Raw genomic sequence first — 20,383 nt, forward strand, 5'->3', positions numbered from 1 at the left:
GGCATAGGATTGCAGCCTAAGGGCTATGTATCCTGGAATGAAAATAATAATAATAATATAATAATAATAATAATAATGTGCTTTGAAGTTCTTCTTAGTTCTTTGCACAAAATCAATATAATAGTGTGTGTGTGTGTGTGTGTGTGTGTGTGTGTGTGTGTGTAGGTAGGTAGGAGAGAGGCATCCAGGTGGCTAAATAACAGGATGGAGACTTGAGCAATGGAGATCTATTTATGCCCTTATACTGTATGTGATTTTTTCCTGCCTTCTGAATAGGAGTTCAGGGCACTGTACATGGCCCCTCCCTTTTTTATTATGTACTGCAACCCTGAGAGGTTGAAACAGAGCGACTGGCCCAAGGTTGCTCCATGAGAAGATTTTGGCTGAGTTCTGCGCCTGGCTGGAACGAATTACTAACTTTTAGGATGGAAAGGAACTCAGTGTTTGGAAGTCTGAGTGTATCAGGACTGAATGTATGTTGTTGGTTTTTCATTGCATTTCTGCCTCAAGTTTCTTCATTCATAAACCCTGAGGGAATGTTCATCAGGGTTCTTGGGCAATCCAGGAAAAATAATCAGATCCAAACCTGCTGAGGTTCAGACCATAGCCTTGGGTCTGAGTGAATTATTGGGAGTCAGTGGTTGAGTAAAATGCTAAATTTAGATCACCCTAGAGCACCAGAAAATATTTTGATGCAAGTTACTCTATGGCAATTACCCTACATTTCCTGAAAACCTACACCACTGGTTTAATGATACAAAGCCTGTGTTTTTCTGTTTTGTTCAGTACCCTCACCTTTACCTTTACCTTTATACCCAGGTGGTGCGGTGGGTTAAACCACTGAGCCTAGGGCTTGCTGATCAGAAGGTCGGCGGTTCGAATCCCTGTGACGGGGTGAGCTCCCGTTGCTTGGTCCCAGCTCCTGCCAACCTAGCAGTTCGAAAGCACGTCAAAATGCAAGTAGATAAATAGGAACCGCTACAGCGGGAAGGTAAACGGCGTTTCCATGTGCTGCTCTGGTTTGCCAGAAGCGGCTTTGTCATGCTGGCCACATGACCTGGAAGCTATACGCCGGCTCCCTCGGCCAATAATGTGAGATGAGCGCACAACCCCAGAGTCGGTCATGACTGGACCTAATGGTCAGGGGTCCCTTTACCTTTACCTTATATCTTTGTAGGCAACAATAACTGCTTTGGTCCCAAAGACTTAAAATATTTATAAATGACAGTGATCTTTTAATTCTTGATGAAAAGTACGAGTATGCAAGGTTTTTGATCACACAAACCATATCTAAACAACAAAGCCACATCATAGTGTTCTATTATTTTCAACAGGGATTGCTATTTTTGGTGTAATACAGCTATCATGAGCTCTGCTCATGACTTCTACTCATGATCTATCTTCTCATTCAATTTGATCTTCCTAAAACAGAGCTGGAGAACATGTGATCCGCCAGCTGTTGTTCCCATTGGCCTCAGCCAGCATGGCCAGTGTTCAGGGATGCTGGGAACTGTAGTCCAACAACTGCGGGAGGGCCACAGGTTCTTTGGTATCCCAGAGGTTCCTTAGAGGACTAGTTGATGAGGAAAGGCTCCATTTAAAGTAGGATGCTTAAAATCTGCTGGTCTAAAGGTTGCATTTGATTTCCGTGGTTCTTCTTTCCTCTCCAATGCAACTTTTGCTATCATGCCTCTCTTTTCAATCTGACCATCCTTGCATGGCAGTAAACCTTCCTCACAGCCCACTCTTGTCCTAATTCATTCGTCTGCAACATGATATGAGTGTTGGTTGCTCTGTCAGATGTACAAGACTTCAATAAACAAGTGCTTAGTCCTGTAAGTGGAACTGTCTGGGCACGGAAGGATAAAATAGTCTAGCTGTCAGGGGGAATGGTGAAAATAAAAGGCAACTGGCAGTACAAATTGCAAATGAAAATAGTTTATGCCTATTGCAAGGGGCAGGCTCATCATTGCTCTGATCCAGCTAGTGCCGTCAGTGTACAGATATATGTTTCATGCACAGTAACCTCATAATTCTTGCGTGGGTGGGTTACTTGGGGCTTGCACCTGTCTGGTGCTTTGTTTCTTGCATCTTCATTTCACCATCCACACTCCAGATACAGCTCTGTGCTGCCGTTTCCAATCTGGTTGTTTAGTGCAGTCCTATATTACGTAGCTGCCCATTTGACACACTGGTTGTGCTTTAAAGAGCTACTGGAGGCACCTTATGTTGGCTGCTTTTGTACCTTGTTTGTTCATTATTGGTATGTGTTTAGTTTTAAGTGCTTCATATATGTTACCTCACCATAACCTTGTAAGGCAAGTAAGTATTATTTCCTTATTGCACCTAAGGAACAGAGAGCAGGGAAGCTGAGTTTGTGAGGAAGTGGGTCATATCAAGCCACCTGGTCACTTAGAATGATTTTGCTTATTTCTCTAGCTGTTCTTTGCATAGCGTAATGCTAGTATGCTCTGAATGCTATGCGTGGGCTAAGCAAACCTTGATTTCTAGGGAGTGCCCTTTAGCATATTTATTTAAGTATTGGGAGTGTTGTGCTAGCAGCTAACCAAATACTACCTTTCCATGGAGGCGCAGGTTACATCCACAGCAAAGGTGGCATTTTTCCATCTCCGCCGCATCAAGCAGTTGGTCCCTTACCTCTCTCGCCCCGATCTGGCCACTGTGATCCATGCGACGATCACCTCCAGGCTTGACTATTGTAACTCGCTCTACGCAGGGTTGCCCTTAAAGCTGACCCAGAAACTCCAGCGGGTGCAGAATGCCGCGGCGAGGCTCCTTACAGGGTCCCAGCCGCGGGATCACATTCATCCAGTGCTTTACCAGCTGCACTGGCTCCCGGTGGAGTACAGGATCAGGTTTAAGGTGCTGGTTTTGACCTTTAAAGCCCTATGCGACTTGGGACCCTCGTACCTACGGGACCGCCTCTCCTGGTATGCCCCGCGGAGGACCTTAAGGTCCACAAACAATAATATTCTGGAGATCCCGAGTTATAAGATGGCTAGATTGGCCTCTACTAGAGCCAGGGCCTTTTCAGTACTGGCCCCAACCTGGTGGAACACTCTTTCCCAGGAGACCAGGGCCCTGCGGGATTTGTCATCTTTCCGCAGGGCCTGCAAGACAGAGCTGTTCCGCCTGGCCTTTGGGTTAGACTCAGCCTGACCCCTGTGTTTTCCTCCCTCATGGCTTGGATTTAGGGACTACTTGAAATGAGGCTGCACTTTAAATTTTAATACTGTATTTTAATCTGTATTTTAATTAATTGTTTTTATGTTTTATTGTAATTCTGTTGGTGTCAGCCGCCCTGAGCCCGGTTTTTGACTGGGGAGGGTGGGGTATAAATAAAAATTTATTATTATTATTATTATTACCACGCAAGCTGAGAGGTTATAAACACCTACAAAAATCAGAGCTGGTTCTGTTTCCTCCTGGGCGACCGTAGTTCACTGGTAGCAACACCTGTTTGGCATGCAGAACATCCCAAGTTTGATCACTGGCATCTCCACTTTAAAAGGACACAACGCTTGTAGCTATTTGCTGTATCGTGTGTCCTTCCAGTTCTTCCCCATCATTTAGATTAAGCAGGTGGGTCAAGCGAGTGGTGGATGCATTATTACTCCAGCCACCCTTAAAGAGGAGGTTGTGCAACGGCTTCTAAAGAAGCCAGAGATCTGTGATAATGATCACCCAGTCATTAATACCATTCTTGGGCTGGGATAGTCTAAGCTGCTGTGACTCATACTTAGGAACCTTGAGGGTAACCTCACAACTGGATTCCTGTAATGTGCTCTGTGAAGAGCTACCCTTGACATTGGCTCAGAAGCTGCAGCTAGGTAGCTCAGTGGGGCATCTGCTGCACTCGTACAACACCTGTACTGCCAATTAGCCACCCAGTCAAGTTCAAGGAGGGTGTTTTGTTGTTATTGTTGATTCTGGCTGCTGTAGTTGTTGCAACTATGTTCTATGATTATCTGGGTTGTTTGCTTATTTTTAGTTTGGATTGTGCAGCACTTTGAGATTTTTGGAAATGGAAAATCAGTATATATATACGAAATAAACAGATGAACAAATAGTCGGCCATAGGATCTTTGTCTATGATGGACCAGCCACGCAGAATTCAGAAGAGAGGGCAGATTTCCCCTTTAAGTGCAGTGCTTTTTTACTTTTTCTCCATAGGAGTGAATTTACACCCACAAGTTGATGGCCACTAACTCGGATGGCTTTAAAAGAGTAGACAAATTCATGAAGGCTAAGCCCAAGCTCTGCTTCGGTCGGCATCTTCAGGATGACTCTAAATATCAGTTAATGGGATCACCACTGGGGAGAGGTGCTGCTGAGCTTAGTTTCTGCTAGTGGGCTTCCTGTAGGCATCTTGGTGGCCACCTACATAACTTGTGGCAGTGAATCCCATTTACAGTCATACCTCGGTTTAAGTACGCTTTGGTTTGAGTACTTTCAGTTTAAGTACTCCGCGGACCCGTCTGGAATGGATTAATCCACTTTCCATTACTTTCAATGGGAAAGTTAGCTTCAGGTTAAGTATGCTTCAGGTTAAGTATGGACTTCCGGAACCAATTACACTCATACTTCAGGTTAAGTACGCTTCAGGTTGAGTACTCCGCGGACCCATCTGGAACGGATTAATCCACTTTCCATTACTTTCAATGGGAAAGTTCACTTCAGGTTAAGTACAGACTTCCGGAACCAATTGTGTACTGTAATGCTCTCCTGGAAATCCAGAGCTGCCTGGACTCAGTCTGATCCCTAAGTTTTCCTCCCTTATGGTTTTTGACCTGGGCCTTTTAAAAAATGAGCATTTAAAAATTTAAATGTAAATTGTATTTTAACCTGTATTTTAACTAATTTTCTTTCTTTATGTCTTATTGTAATTTTACTGGTGTTAGCCGCCCTGAGCCCAGTTTCGACTGGGGAGGGTGAGGTATACCGTAAATAAAAATTTACTATTATTATTATTATTATTATTATTATGTATGGATGGTGCCATTTTCCCTATATGAGGTCCAAATACTGTAAAGAAAACCAGTTGGCTATTGGTTTAAGTAGTGCATGTGATTGCTCCAACATAACAGAATGGTGTTTGTTTTGTGTGTGTACAAAAATTAAAATGCCTTTTTGTCTCGAGAGTGTGATGCAACTTAGTAATTGCTCCCCCCCCCCATTTGCAGGCTACTGTAATGCTGTCCTGGAAATCCAGAGCTGCCTGCTGACCGGACTTGGACTGAATTGAGTTGCCTGCTGTAAAACTACAGATGAGAAGCTTGGTATTGTGTCCTCTTGCATAGTCTCCTTGCTGGCAGCTCTTCTGATGGATAGAACCAGGACTCGGCAGTTCTCTTGAAAAGTTTTGTTCAGCTGGGGAAATATTTCCCCTGCATCTTAATAGCATCTGCTATGGACTCTTCGGTGATCCTGCTGGAGAAGCAAGCCAGCAACGGGGGCCCCTACAGCTCTGAGCAGCCTGTGGAGATGGAGGCCAAATTGGAGCGGCCAGCAGAAGGAGATGGCCTTCATGGTAAGCCGTTTCTGCAGATCAGATTTGTGTTGCTGCGAGGAATGTGTTTCCGAAGGTAGCGCAGTCAGGCTAAGGACATAAGGCGGGCAGTGGACAACCTGAGGAAGTGCCATCCCTCTTTGGGCCTGCCGAGAGACACGGGTGAAGTCCACTGTTTCCAGGATCTCTCCTCGTTTTGAGATTTTAGTGCAGTGGTTCCCAAACGGCATGGCGTGCCACGCTGGTGTGGCAGGAGAGGATGACAAGGGTGGCAGGAAGATTAAAGGACCATCAAAGAAACATTCAAATGTTTCAGTGTAGTATAGTATAGTACCTGTTTTTTATATTCAAAATGAGAGCAAGAGCGTCAAGTGATGAATTTGGTGCGGTGCGAGCAAATTTTCATTCTGAAAGGGTGGCACAGAGAAAAAAGTTTGAGAACCACTGCTGTGGTTGGTGAGCTGAGAGTTGGTTTAGACCCTGGCTAAGAACCCGGAGGCTGAGGGTGACGGTGTGTCAGAAGGAAAATAAACATATATTTAATTTTTAATGCACTTTTTTGGGGTAGCTGTGTATTTTTGTAATATTTTGTTTAAGTTGTCCGTTGTTGCTTTGGTTTTTTGTACATCACTTAGACATATTTTTAATGTATTAAGTGGTATAGAAATTAAATAACCCAATAAAATCAAATAAGGTGAGCCCTGCTGGATAAGACCAAATTGCCATCTGCGTTAGGCCCCTGTGCCTGAGTTCCCCCCATCCTTTCCCTAGCACATCTGGCTGAAGGGTCAGGAGCAGGCAATTTGACAGAGCTCTGCTTGAGGACCCAGAGAGCTGCAGCCAGTCAGGGTAGATAATGCCCTTGACAGATTTCGTATAATGCAGCTTCCTGTGTTCCCAGTGCCCTTCTTCTGAGCAGCCAAAGGTCCCAGGCTAGCCAAACCAGGTGGGCCTTTGCCCAAGGCATTTCTATTAGCGGGGATGCTTTAAAGACCTAGGATATCCTCTCTTTATAGGAAGGGGAAACAGACTTCCACCCCTAAGTTTGTGAGGGATATTAACCTAGTGCAACCCAATATTCTACTCTTTTCCAGTGACTAGTGTAAATGGCAGCAAAGTGCCAGCTGAAGGGGAATGCCCGGTTCCAAACAGCAGCGAGGTGCCATGTGTGAATGGACCAGCATCTCGCTATCCTGTCTCTTCTGACCCCAACGGCAGCCCACGTGGGGAAGTACCAGCTCCAGGTGTGCCCGGTTTCCATGACAACCTAAAGTCGCCTCAGGGAGCTAGTGCTGAGGGCATAGTGCTTAGGAAGGAAGCGTTGCAGTCCCTCAAACTAAGCCTTCACATGCAAGAAACCAAATTGTGTAAGCATCTGTTTATGGCGGAGCCCCCTGTTTTTTCTCTTGCTCCAAGAAAAAAAAAGCTCCCTCCCCCACTTTCCATTACTCTCCCGGCCTCTGCAGACTCTGTCTCCAAATATCACTTCAAAAAAGCTTGATCTGATACTGTAATTGTGCTCTGTGGCAATTGATGCTTGTGACTCTGTATTTAACACACTTACTTTACTTAACATTGTTGGACTGAATAAATGTTGGCATTACAACACTGTTTAAAATAAAGGACCCTTATTGCTTTCCTTTTTTTTCTTTTTGCATTCCAGTTAGACGTGCAAATTCATAATAATTATATTGTATAAAGCCAGCCTTGTATTTTAACAGGTGCCATAGGTGACCAGGAATTCCATGTAGGTGAATAAAAGTGCTGGATGTGGGACCCAGGTGGCGCTGTGGTTAAACCACTGAGCCTAGGGCTTGCTGATCAGAAGGTCGGCAGTTTGAATCCCTGTGACGGGGTGAGCTCCCGTTGCTTGGTCCCAGCTCCTGCCAACCTAGCAGTTCGAAAGCACATCAAAGTGCAAGTAGGAACCGCTACAGCGGGAAGGTAAACGGCGTTTCCATGTGCTGCTCTGGTTTTCCAGAAGCGGCTTTGTCATGCTGGCCACATGACCTGGAAGCTATACGCCGGCTCCCTCGGCCAATAATGCGAGATGAGCGCGCAACCCCAGAGTCGGTCACGACTGGACCTAATGGTCAGGGGTCCCTTTACCCTTTACCTTAGAGGCAAGATAAATTGCCCTGTCTCTAGCCTACTTGGTAGAAAGCTATATTTTTCTTCTAGAATCTTCTCCTTGGCCAGCATGAGAATACAGACTACTAGCTGTTAGCAGACCAGTACACACACACACACACCCACACACACCCACACACACACACACACACACACACACACACATGTTTTTGCAGGCTGATAACTGTTTGTTGCACTTACTTACAAGCCTGTACCATGCACAACATCACCTGTTTAGATAAAAGCCCCAAACACTTGAGGTTTAGCTAGTTATTTATCTGTGGGGCATTTATAGCTCACCTTTAAAAATGGTCCATAATATTAAAAGTTAATGTAATGAAACAAATATGAAACAAGCAGCATTTTAAAAAATATCAATTGGCAGGGAAGAAAAGCAAATAATTAAAATACTTGGGGGGAAAACGTTTGGTAAGGCCAGACAAACCTTCCTTGTGGAGAGCTTTCTACAAGTGGGAAGTCACCACTGAGAGTGATTGTAATAATCCGTTTTCAAATCTAACCGTGAGACCACAGTTCAGTCAACTTGTCCCGTGGCTGCCCACCCCTTCCCTCGTGCCAATAAAAGTATGGCAATTAAGAGTTCTGCAATAGGCAGTATTCTTAATCTGGAGGGAGCTGTGAATAAGTTGCTTGAAAGAGCTGTGGATTCTAAACTGTGCACTCTTAATATCAATGCTTACACAAGGTGTTGGGGTTTGGGGCACTTTTTCAGCTGCACGTTCACCTGGCTAAAACCGCATGCTTTGCTTATCTGCATGAATATTGTAGTAAGTTGTGAGATAGGGGTAGTCAACATAATGCCACGCCCCCAGGACTCCCAACACCCATCATCATCCTGACTGTTGGCCACAATGGCTGGGGCTGATGGGAGTTGGAATCCAGCAACATCTGGAGGTCCACCATGTTGGTTAGCCCTTGAGTTATGGAAATAGGTTTGGTGTTGCCCAGCTCAGTCCTTCCACACAATTCACATATAAGTGGGACTGAAGCCAGCTTTTTATGAACAACTTATATCGGGAGATGATGCATTTCAGTGGATAGCCAGTTGGAGGAAAAGCCTGGGGATCTGGATCCAAGCCTCTGCTCAGCTCACAGTGACCTGAGGTTGTCACAGTGCCTCAGTTCCTCATTTGTAAGAGGAGACTCTACTGACCTGACTCTTGTGGGGATGCAAAAATGGAGGATTCTGAATTTGCTTTGCATCCTTATTTGCTTTGCTTTACGTCCAATTTAAAGCAAGCGGAATCTTCAAATGTAACCAAATTATACACTGAGGTGGGACTTGCTGACTAGTCAAACCCAAGAGCTGGAACTGATGTCCTTGTTCCCTTGAGCTGCATCTTCTCCATGACCAATTGTTAACAATCTCACAGTGCATCCCAAAATTTATTTGTCTCTTGGTGCGTTTGAGGTACTGGGTCCCATTCTGGGCAGGGTACAGAATGGTTACTGTTAAGCCTTGGTAGATAGAAGCCTCATTGGCTGCTCACTAAATTAGCTTCATTTCCCCCCCAAAAAGCATGCAACCATTCAGTCTAGTAATTGAAATGAAAGAACTGTCACTTTTCTGCCTCTCTTGCTGTTTTTACCTTCTCCCTAATTTATGCTAAGCAACATACATTTCTATCCAGCCTAGTCACACACACACACACACACCCTAAATACATAAAACCTGTCTTTCCTCCTGTAGGTTCAGCCGATTCTTCTCTCCCTTTAGAGAAGGAAGAACAAATCAGACTTCAGGCAAGAAGGCGCCTTGAAGAACAGCTCAAACAGTACCGTGTAAAAAGGCATCAGGAGAGAGTAAGAACCTAACAAGTGTTTTCTCTGGTGTTTATGAATTCTAATGACTTGGGGAAATCCTGTAAACTGCTCCTTGGATTCGCCCTCTTTATTCTCTGAGCATATACAGTGTGCATGCCCTAGAAGGTTACTTTCCCCTCCCATCTATATTTAAAGCTAGCGGACAATTTGCCATTGAGGCTGATGCTTCTTTGACTTCCACTCTGGTGTGCCAATAGGGAACCAGTTGCTGGACTCCCAACCCCTGCCATTGTTGATCGTTTGCCATGCTGGCTGGGGCTGATGGGAGTTGCAGTCCAGCAACATCTCAAGGGCCACAGACTCCCTATTTCTGTTCCATACAATCACAGATAACGGAAAACAACATAAAAAAATTCCTTCAGTAGCACCTTAAAGACCAACTAAGTTTTTATTTTGGTATGAGCAGTTGGTCTTTAAGGTGCTACTGAAGGAATTTATTTATTTTGTTTCGACTCAGACCAACACGGCTACCTACCTGTAAGGAAAACAACAGTATTTGGCTCAAATCAATGAGCTGTTTCCCACTTAACACTAAGCCAAACCACAGCTGAATGGGTGGTCTCCTTGTGTGTTCGTCTGCTGCACTCAACCAAGCCATCATTTGGTGTAGCATGTCGTTCAGACAACACACTAAGTCATGCCATGGCTTGGCTCAGCTCAGTGAAGCACAACAGCTGAATGACTGAGGAGGAGCAGAGTGGCTGAGATTCACTCTCTCAGAGCCCATGTTCTTAGCTATGGTTTGACTTTGTGTGGTGTGTGAACCAGACTGATGTGCACCCATGGATCTTTCACAAAACCGATGGGCCTGACACTTGTTTGTTCAGGTAGAGCCATTTTGATGTGTTAACCATACCGATGTGGCGGGGGTGTTTGCCATCCCTAAATCTGGTGGTGAAGTAGGAATAAGCTGGAACTTTAAATATTAAATTTAAATATAAACTTGAAGTATTACATTTAAAGTTCTCGCACTGAAAGAAGGAGGCTGACCTTTGCATTCAGGAACCTCAAAAAGAAACCTTGGTTGCCGTTCTATGATTATTTCCATTTGTTTACATGACGGGCAGTTGATTGGTTTAAAATAAAAGACTTTGGTGATGAGAAATTGTATTCCATTTATACTACTGCTGGTCACCTTCTTTTTCTTGTCCAAGCAGTCTACAGCTAAAAGCCGCCCCTCCAGTACCCTCGATCCTGAGCTGATGTTCCATCCAGAGACTTTGCCGAGGGCCAGCACTGTGTCTATGACAAAAGAATACTCATTCTTGCGAACCAGCGTCCCACGGGGACCAAAACTGGGAAGCCTGGGGCTTCCAACACAATCAAAAGAAAGGAAAAGTTCTAAATCTAACAGGTCAAGTAGAATCCGGTCTCTGGCAGACTATAGAACTGAAGATGCAGAGGGGCATGTTCCGCTTGATTCACCAAGTGGCTCCCTGAAGCAGAATCGAAGCAGCCTGACATCGGTTGTGTCTGAGATCAGGCTAACTCCCGATCCGGATGACCGGCTGGAGAATTCCTCCCTGGCCGGAGACAGCATCTCTGATATTGACGGAAGTGAAGTAGGATTGAGGCTGGACGGCAACGAGAGCGACAGTTCTACGTACAGTAGTTTATCGGGAAGGGGAGCCTATGGCGCTTTGCTCAATTCCGAAAGCAGGCAGGGCACTTCGCTGACTGTAAATGGCCAGGAGGTCCCTTTGGATGCAGTTGGACAGTTTCCTTCCATCAGGGAAGTGCTGCAGGCTGCTGCTGCAACAGAGCACCACCCCGACGATCAGGAAGTCAATGGGGAAGTGAGAAGCAGGAGGGACAGCATTTCCAGCAGGTAAGTGCATTGCCATGGCTTTCCAACTTTTGAACCTCCAGGGAATATTTTCCTGCCTTGACTTGTCTGCGAAGGAATACCTCTTTCTCGGCTGTGAAAGGTGCTGTGGCATCTTCTGCAGTGTGCAGTCAGCTTGTGAAGAGCATTAGCTTGGATTGTTATATGAAGGCGCTTTGTGCTGACTTGGTTGGCAAGTCTATCAAGCTCAGTGCTGTCCACTCCAGGGATGGGGAGCTTGTTGCCCTCCAAATGTTGTTGGACTACAGCTTCCATCACACTTGACCACTGGCCATGCTGGTTGGGGCTGATGGAAGTTGGAGTCCAGCAACATCTGGATAGCCTCTGATCTCCCCATCCCATCTCTGATCTCCCTACCTTGACTCACAGCAGCTCTCAAGAAGTGTTCTGATAGGTCCGACCAAAAGGCCCCTCTATTCCCCAAAGCAGCCAGCCAGGTGCCGCATGGGGAGCCCACAAGCATTGAGCCATCATGGCTAGTAGGCAGCAGCTTGGGTGGGAGACTCCCTGGGAAGGTAGGAAGCAGCCTTATACCAAGTCAGACCTAGATCATCCTGCATTGTCTGCTTTGACCAGCAGCATCTCTCCAGGGTTTCAGGCAGGAGCTTTTCCCTGCCCTACCTGGGGACACCAGGAGTTGAACCTGCAACCTTCATCGTGCAAGGTGTTACACTCTGCTACTGAGCTTGCAGTTCTTCCCAAAGCTACAGATGCCTCATGTACGCTGCCTTGAGATCCACCATGAAACAAAGGTGGGATATGCATGGAGTAAGTGTAGTTGCAATGCATTGGGGAAGGGCCAGAGCTTAGTGGAAGAATAACCGCTTTGCCATGAGGAAGGTCGCCGGTTCAATCCCCAGCATCTCCAGGAGCTGCTGCCAATCAGTATAGATAATACTGAGCCAGAATGACCAGTGGTGTGACTCGGTATGAAGCTACTCTGAGTGCCTTTTTGCCTAATGGGCTGGCTATAAATGCCTTTAGTAATAAGTGAACAATATACACCCAGACTGCCCCTGTGGGTTGACCTTTTTCTGTGTCAGGTGGTTGACTGAATCCCATTCAGCATTATGTCATAGAAGAGGACCTTCCTTCAGTGTGTCCCCCTGTTTATGAACCTTACACCATCTTCCTCACACAACCCATTAAGTATTTAATCCATGCACAGATCTTTCCAGCTTTTAGCACTTAACGAGACTCAGGGTTCCTGCCTAGATGCACTTATCCACTTTAGCCATTTTAAGAATGGGATTACTTGTTGGTTCTCAGAAGCTTACTCGCCCATGATACTATAATGAGTTTCTCAGTGCCCATCTCTTTCAGGTCAAGTATAGAATTAGCAAGTGGGAATTGGTCGATATCGCAGTGCCGATTGTGGTTGCTGTTCTTTCTCTTCCATCTTTCTTATAAATTGATGGCCAGTTTTTAGGTTATCCTTTTGGCTTGGAGGTTATTTGAATGAAATAAAAATATTAAACACCCTATAGTTGTTTTTTTAAGTGTCCATTTGCAGGGCTCAAAAAATCTACTCTCCATCATGCTCAAAAGGGACTAAATTTTCTGAGCAAGTGTAGGTTGGCTGTAAAGAGTTCCCAAGGGAATTTAGCAACGGCCCACATTGCATTGTTGTCATCATCCTGGGCCATCACCCCGCTTCAGGCTCATGATACACTGTCACTTTGATGTTTTCAAAGGCAGCCTCACTCATGGGGTGGGGTGGCAGCAGCAGCAGTGGCAGGTCAGCAAGGAGGGTTGGACTACAATCAGGTTGCCTTAGTAGCTCAGCTGGGGCTATGGAGAATCTATTGGGAAATAAGGCCCATCCTGTTAGCTCTGCTGAAAAACCTGCTCCATCATGTTGCTCCTGCCTTTGTACTCTTTTTTTAAAAATATATATATTTTTATTAGGTTTTATACAACATTTAAAAAGACATAACAAATTAACAATATAACACTACAAAGCATCAAAAAAAGAAAAAAAATACACAACAATACACAAAACACATATCATCTTATAAGTCATTGTCTCTTTTGCTTCCCCAAGTCCCCTCTATCTGATTTTCATTTTAGAATCATCTGTAACAGTTTCTAGTTCATTACTTTTAATTTTCATCATTATATTTTTCTCAGTTCATCTTAATCTCAGTCTTTTGTTTATAGCTCATCTTCCTGCTTTATAATCTTCTCTTTTTCCCCCTAATGCCTTAACTTCAATAATTCCCAAGATAATCAGTCTTTTAATACTCAGAAATAATTCCCTAAATACACTTTGAATTTTTTCCAATCTTCCTCCATTCTCTCATCCGCTTGGTCTCGGAGTCTTCCTGTCAATTCTGCCAGTTCCATAAAGTCCAACATTTTCATTTGCCATTCCTGTAGAGAGGGCAATTCTTCTTTTTTCCAATATTTCACAATTAAAATCCTCGCAGCTGTGGTGGCGTACATGAACAAATTGACATCTTTTTTTGGGATTTCTTCCCCAACTATTCCAAGTAAAAAGGCCTCTGGTTTTTTCAAAAATGTATTTTTCAAAAAGGCTCCTGCCTTTGTATCTTTCCATCCTGGTGGTATTTCAGTAATGGCTATCATTTACTTAAATAATTGGTCCCTGCTTTTGCTTCCCCCCCTCCCCCGTCCTCTTTTTCCTTTTGTGTCAAATCTTTTAGATTGTAAACCAGTGGGCAGGGACTGTCTTGTTTTAATTCATTTTATGTAAGCCACTCTGGGAGCCTTTTTTAAAAAAAGAACAGCCAGGTACAATTGCTCCAAATAAGAAAATAATAGGGACGATAACATGAGCTGCGAAATAGCCATGTATGTCACTGGCACAATGTGTACGTTGATAAAGTGTGTGCGCGCTTTTGTCTTTCCCCAGTATTTCGATGGAGAGTTCTATCGCAGGCACGCATGATGAAATGTTGCAGGTCCTCAAAGAGAAGATGCGTCTCGAAGGGCAGCTTGAAGCGCTGTCATTGGAAGCCAATGAGGTACAAATGACGTCACCCCTTCTGTACAAGATGTTACTGAGGCTACTTAAAGCAGGAATGGGCACCCTTCATATGAAACTGCTGAGAGAGAATGTCCAGAGTTTTGGGGTTCGGTGCCACCAGTATGCTGATGACACCAATCTCTCTCTTTTTCATCTAAATGTGAGAATGCTATTTCAGGGCTTAAATCAGTGTCTGGTGTCAGTAACGGGCTGGCCGAGGGTGAGGTTTAATTGAAGTTTAAGCAAGAAAGAGGTGCTCCTGGTTGGTGGAAAGGCAGACCAGAGAATTGGGATTCAACCTGTGCTGGGTGGGGTGACATTCGTCTAACAACTCAGGTTCGCAGCTTGGATGTACAGTGGTGCCTCGCAAGATGAATTTAATTCGTTCCGCGAGTCAATTCGTTTTGCGAAAAATTCGTCTTGTAAATTGCGGTTTCCCATAGGAATGCATTGAAATTTCTTTTTTTGCCCATAGGAACGCATCAATTAAATTTCAGTGCATTCCTATGGGAAACCGCGATTCGCAAGACGAATTTTTCGCAAAATGAATTCGTCTTGCGAGTCACCATCAGATCGCAAGACGCATTCGTCTTGCGAAAAATTCGTCTTGCAGGGCATTTGTCTTGCGAGGAACCACTGTACTCTTAGATTCAACCCTGAGTGTAGATGCCCAGGTTTTGGCAGCGGCTGGGAGTGTGCTTGCATATTTAAAACCAATGCACATTATGCACCCGTTCCTGGAGATGTCTGATCTGGGAACAGTGACACATGCCTTAGTCACAAGGCAGCCCTGTACTGGGGAGTTTTTAATGTTTGATGTTTTACTGTGCTTAATGTTTTAATTTGTTGGAAGCTGCCCTGAGTGGCTGGGGCAACCCAGTCAGATGGGTGGCATATAAATAATTATTGTTATTATTGTTGTTGTGGTGGTGGTTGTTATTTGGTATACTGTAAAACACTGTATGTGTGTTCAGAAACTTAAGTGGTCCAAGATGTTGCAGGCAGATTATTGCAGAACCTTACTGCAGCACCTTATTGCAACAGCTCCATTGGCTGCATGTCTGTTTCTAGGCACAATTCAAAATGCTGATTACAGTGGTGCCTCGCTAGACGAAATTAATTCATTCCAGGACTCAATTCGTCCTACGAAAATTTCGTGTAGCGAGGCACCGTTTCCCATAGGAACGCATTAAAAGTCAATTAATGCGTTCCTATGGGCTCCGGGGGCCTGGCGGCGGCAGCGGTACTTGCTCTTTTGGCTCGGGGAAGGCAGGCAGGCGCGTCCGAACCCCCGCCAGATGAGGGCTCTGTTGGGGGGGGGGAAGAGGAACAAAGGAAGAGAAAGCAGCCTTTTCTCTTCCTTCCTTCCTCTCCCCCTGCCGCCAGCTTTCCCCCCACCCCGTCCGACACAGCGGGATCGGAGGAGAAGCCTCCTCCGATCTGCGCTGTGTCGGACGGGCTGAGGGGAAAGCGGGGCTTTCGGCAGCCGGCGAAAAGCCCCCACACCGGCACGCTTTGGCTCTGGGTGATGGGGCCAAAGCGCGCCGATGTGGGGGTGTTCCGCCGGCTGCCTTCCCCTTGAATTGGGGAGGCAGCCAGCGAAAACGTCCCCGCACCGGCGCGCTTTGGCTCTGGGTGATGGGGCGAAAGCGTGCCAGTGCGGGGGTGTTTCGCTGGCTGCCTTCCCCTTGAATTGGGGAGGCAGCCAGTGAAAACGTCCCCGCACCGGCGCGCTTTGGCTCTGGGTGATGGGGCGAAAGCGCGCCGGTGCGGGGGGTTTTCGCCGGCTGCCTTCCCCTTGACTTGGGAAAGGCAGCCAGCGAAAACGCTTGACAGATCCGGGATTTCCTCCCTCTCCCCGCCCGACAGATCCGGGATTTCCTCCCTCCCCCCGCCCGACAGAAGTGCGGCGATGTGGGGTTGTTTCGCCGCCTGCCTTCCCCAAGCCAAGGGGAAGGCAGGCGGCAAAAAGCCCTGGCAATTTTTCGCTGCACGCTGGACTTTGCAGTCGGAGGTTTGTTTTTCTATGGCCATGCTTCGCAAGACGAAGCGGCGGCCATAGAAAAACCCGTCATCTTGCGAGGCAACCTCCGATCGCAAAACCCATTCGTCTAGCGAAAAATTCGTCTTACAGGGCATTCGTTAAGCGAGGCGCCACTGTATTCCCTACAAAGCCCTATACGGCTTGATTCCAGGCTGTCTGAAGGACAGCATCTCCCTCTGTGAGCATGTCGGGTTTTGAGATCTTCAAGAGAGGCCCTTTTCTCAGTTCCGCCAGCCACATAAGGCACGTTTGGTGAGGACATGAGAGAGGGCCTTTTCCATCACTGCTCCCAGATTGTGGCACCCCCTTCCACCGAAAGCTCACCTGGCCTCCTCTTTGTTTTCTTTTTGCCAGTAGGCAAATACTTTTTTGTTCCCACAGGCCTTTGGCTGCTAACTGGCTTTTGTGGCAGGGTCTTCTAAGGGTGGGTGGCGTAAATGGTTCTAAGTTGTTTTGATTTGCTTGGCAGGGGGTTGGACTGGATGGCCCTTGTGGTCTCTTCCAACTCTATGATTCTATTCCATGATTTGGTGTTTTTTTAATATGATAGCTTATTTAATTGCTCTTCAATATTTATAACGGATTGATGTGCATTCCAGCTGCATGTTGTGAGCCACCTAGGGTTCTGCACTGGGAGAAAGGCAGGCTATAAATAAAATAAATAGTTTGTGGGGTTGCAAGCTATAGTTTGACACTGAGGAGAAAAGAGGTTGTAGAGGGGTTAGGGTGGGGTGGGGTGGGGTTTTCTTTTTCAGGTGGGGGTGACATTTGTAGAAGATTATGCAAAAGCTGGATTTTAAGGAGGTACTTGAAGAATCCTATGAACCTCATTTGGTTTTGACCTTTAAAGCCCTATGTGGCTTGGGACCCTCGTACCTACGGGACAGCCTCTCCTGGTATGCCCCGCAGACGACCTTAAGGTCCACAAACAACAATATTCTGGAGATCCCGAGCCATAAGGTGGCTAGATTGGCCTCTACTAGGGCCAGGGCCTTTTCAGTATTGGTCCCAACTTGGTGGAACGCTCTTTCACAGCAGACCAGGGCCCTGCGGGATTTGTCATCTTTCCGCAGGGCCTGCAAGACAGAGCTGTTCCGCCTGGCCTTTGGGTTGGACTTAGTCTGACCCCTGTATTTTCCTCCCTCATGGCTTGGATTTATGGACTACTTAAAAGGAGGCTGCATTTTAAAATTTAAATTTTAATATTGTATTTTAATCTGTATTTTAATTAATTGCTTTTTATGTTTTATTGTAATTTTATTGGTGTGAGCCGCCCTGAGCCCGGTTTTGACTGGGGAGGGCGGGGTATAAATAAAAATTTATTATTATTATTATTATTATTATTATTATTATTATTATTATTTGATTTTCCCGGTGCCTTGTGAAACCATCATTTTGAAATTATTATTTTTTAATCATTGTTTTTTGTTCAGGCTCTCAAAGAAAAGACGGAACTGCAAACCCAGCTTGCTGCTTTGAACATGAAGCTTCAGTCCCAGATGGAGCACAGTCAGAGCAGCCAGCAGAAGCAAGACTCGCTGAACTCGGAGGTGGCCTCTCTAAAGCAGTCTTGTTGGGACCTGGAAAGAGCCATGGCGGAACTTCAGGCTGCCTTGGAGGCCAAGAACGCCAGCCTGGCTGCCTCCAACAACGACCTGCAGGTGGCAGAAGAGCAGTACCAAAGACTGATGGGGAAGGTGGAAGACATGCAGAAAAGTGTCCTCAGCAAGGATAGCACAGGTGAGTAGGTGCTGCTCTCTTTATTCTTAACAATCATTATTTATCGAGCGACGCTTTGTAAATTTATTTAAAATATTTATTAAATGGCTTGATCCAAAAGGCCTCCAAGCAGTGTGGTAATAAAACGGTAGAGAAAACACAGCTAAAATCCACAAATGGATTAAAAATAGGTAGATAGATAGATAGATAGATAGATAGATAGATACTGTGTTTCTCATATTATAAGACACGTCTTATATTTATTTTTTCCTCAAAAAAACACACTATGGCTTATTTTCAAGGGATGTCTTATTTTTTTCCTCCTCCTGCTGCCGCGGCCGGCATTGCTGCTGCGCCTATCACTATGTCTTATTTTCAGGGTATGGCTTATATTCCTTGAATGCTTAAAACTCCTGCTATGGCTTATTTTATGGGTATGTCTTAAAATATGAGAAACAGGGTAGATAGATAGATGCAAATAAATCTATAAAACCATCGTCATTAAAGCAAAGGTAAGACTGATGAGGAGCTTTAAAAAAATAAATACACAAACAAACAAAATATTTTCAACAGGTGCCTGAATCACTTTAGCAATCATATTTTTGGGTTGCCCTTTTCTGCAGCTTCTGCAGCTCTCCTATAGTCAGAGAGACACCTCTCTGTTAACTGCAACAAAGCATAAAAAAGGAAAATAGTAATGAAAAAAGTTAAGAACTACAGTAATTGTTTTTAAAGGTGCGATGGAAATGTCTATAAAATTACGGTAGATGGTTGTTGCTTGATCGTTGCTGCTGATCGACCTTCCTAACCTTTCGAATGATTTCCCTTGGCTTCTTAGTTCATGATCTCCGACAGCAGCTTTCCTCGTTGCAAAGTCAGCTCCAGCAGGTGCAACTGGACCGCACCACGTTGACCAATAAGCTGAAGTCGTCTCAAACGGAGATCGCGTCACTGCAGAAAGTGCGGCACTGGTACCAGCAGCAGCTGGTTGTGGCCCAGGAGGCAAGGGTTAGGCTGCAGAGTGAGATGGCAAACATACAGGTAAGTGGGACTCTCCCTTGTTAGCTGCTGTGTGCACTTCAAGTTAGAAGAGGGGAGATTCCGACTAAACATACGGAAAAAACCTCCTGACAGTAAGAGCTGTTCAACAGTGGAACGGTCTCCCTCGGGAGGTTGTGGGCTCTCTTTCCTTGGAGGCCAAGCAGAGGTTGGATGGCCATCTGTCATGGATGCTTTAGCTGAGATTCCTGCATTCAGGGCCGCCTTACCCATAGGCGCTAGGGGTGCGGGGCACCCAGGCGCAGGGCTCTCAGGGGCACCAGCTTGAGAGTCTGGGGCCCGAGAGTTGAGTCCGGCGAAGAGCCCGCTCGTCCGTCGGAGCGCCGTGGCAGGCTCTTCTGCTGTGGGTGGCTCTGCGACGTGAGTTTGGGGGCGACCAAGCCAGCAAGATGCTGAGGCGGCCGGCTGGCTCAGCCCTCCTGCATGCCTGGGATTGGGCAACTGGGTGGGGGGCACCGGGCAGATCTATGCACCCTGGTGCCGCATATGCTTAAGACAGCCCTGCCTGCATTGCAGGGAATTGGGCCAGTTGACACTCAAAGTCCCTTCCAACTCTACGATTCTGTGATTCCATGTATTTGACACTTAGGGCCAAATTAGGCCACTATGGTATTAGATAATTGGCGCCTTGCCATCTAGAAACCTAAGATGTGGTGCAACCCTAGTTGGACATCCTGAAGATCATTTAATTAAGATGAGAGCCCCTTTATTCCTCCCTTTGTCAGGAGCCATGATTAGACAGGGAAGCCTCTGATTAACCATAGTTCCCTGTTTTGTGTGACCCAGGAAACTATGGCTACCAGCTTTGGAACAAGTTGGGCATTAAAATCATCTTCAACCCATGGTTTAATATTGTGGCTTGTTCCGAAGCTGGTAACACATTTCCAAGATAGGACAAAATGAGGAACTATAGGCTTCATGGTTTAATCATGGCTTCAGGTGAAGGGTGGAGCAGGGAAGCTGTGCTGGCAGGGAGAAGATTCATGCATATCCCAGCTTCTTAAGAAGGTGAGAGATGGTTGTCCAGATACAGTCAATTGGGAGCGGTGGTATCCAGCATTGGCCCTGATGCCATTCAAGCAGGCGGCAGCTAAAATTATGTGTTGAAAGGCCTGCTGAAATAATAATAATAATATAATAATAATTTATTATTTATACCCCGCCCATCTGGCTGGGTTTCCCCAGCCACTCTGGGCGGCTTCCAACAGAAAAATGAAATAA

At 45.7% G+C, this 20,383-nt stretch overlaps 1 protein-coding gene across 15 annotated transcripts in view; it reads left to right on the plus strand.

Annotated features, from left to right (window-relative positions):
* Positions 1-20,383, plus strand: part of GOLGA3 (golgin A3) — a 52,054-nt gene that overhangs the window by 1,316 nt on the left and 30,355 nt on the right. For 2 of the 15 annotated variants that reach the window (XM_035099314.3, XM_035099319.3), the window contains exons 2-8: positions 5,205-5,551; positions 6,625-6,897; positions 9,372-9,484; positions 10,660-11,333; positions 14,227-14,338; positions 17,818-18,124; positions 18,942-19,144. In XM_035099314.3, the coding sequence (XP_034955205.3) occupies positions 5,431-5,551; positions 6,625-6,897; positions 9,372-9,484; positions 10,660-11,333; positions 14,227-14,338; positions 17,818-18,124; positions 18,942-19,144 (1,803 nt within the window). In that variant the 5' untranslated portion in view covers positions 5,205-5,430. Of the gene's footprint in view, positions 1-819; positions 992-5,204; positions 5,552-6,624; positions 6,898-9,371; positions 9,485-10,659; positions 11,334-14,226; positions 14,339-17,817; positions 18,125-18,941; positions 19,145-20,383 lie in introns of those variants that run through there. The other 13 variants (XM_088659451.1, XM_088659454.1, XM_088659455.1 and 10 more) reach the window with 13 other exon arrangements.

The sequence above is a fragment of the Zootoca vivipara genome, chromosome 16 (assembly GCF_965207765.1).
Source record: "Zootoca vivipara chromosome 16, rZooViv2.hap1.1, whole genome shotgun sequence".
In the NCBI taxonomy this organism is placed as follows: Eukaryota; Metazoa; Chordata; class Lepidosauria; order Squamata; family Lacertidae; genus Zootoca; species Zootoca vivipara.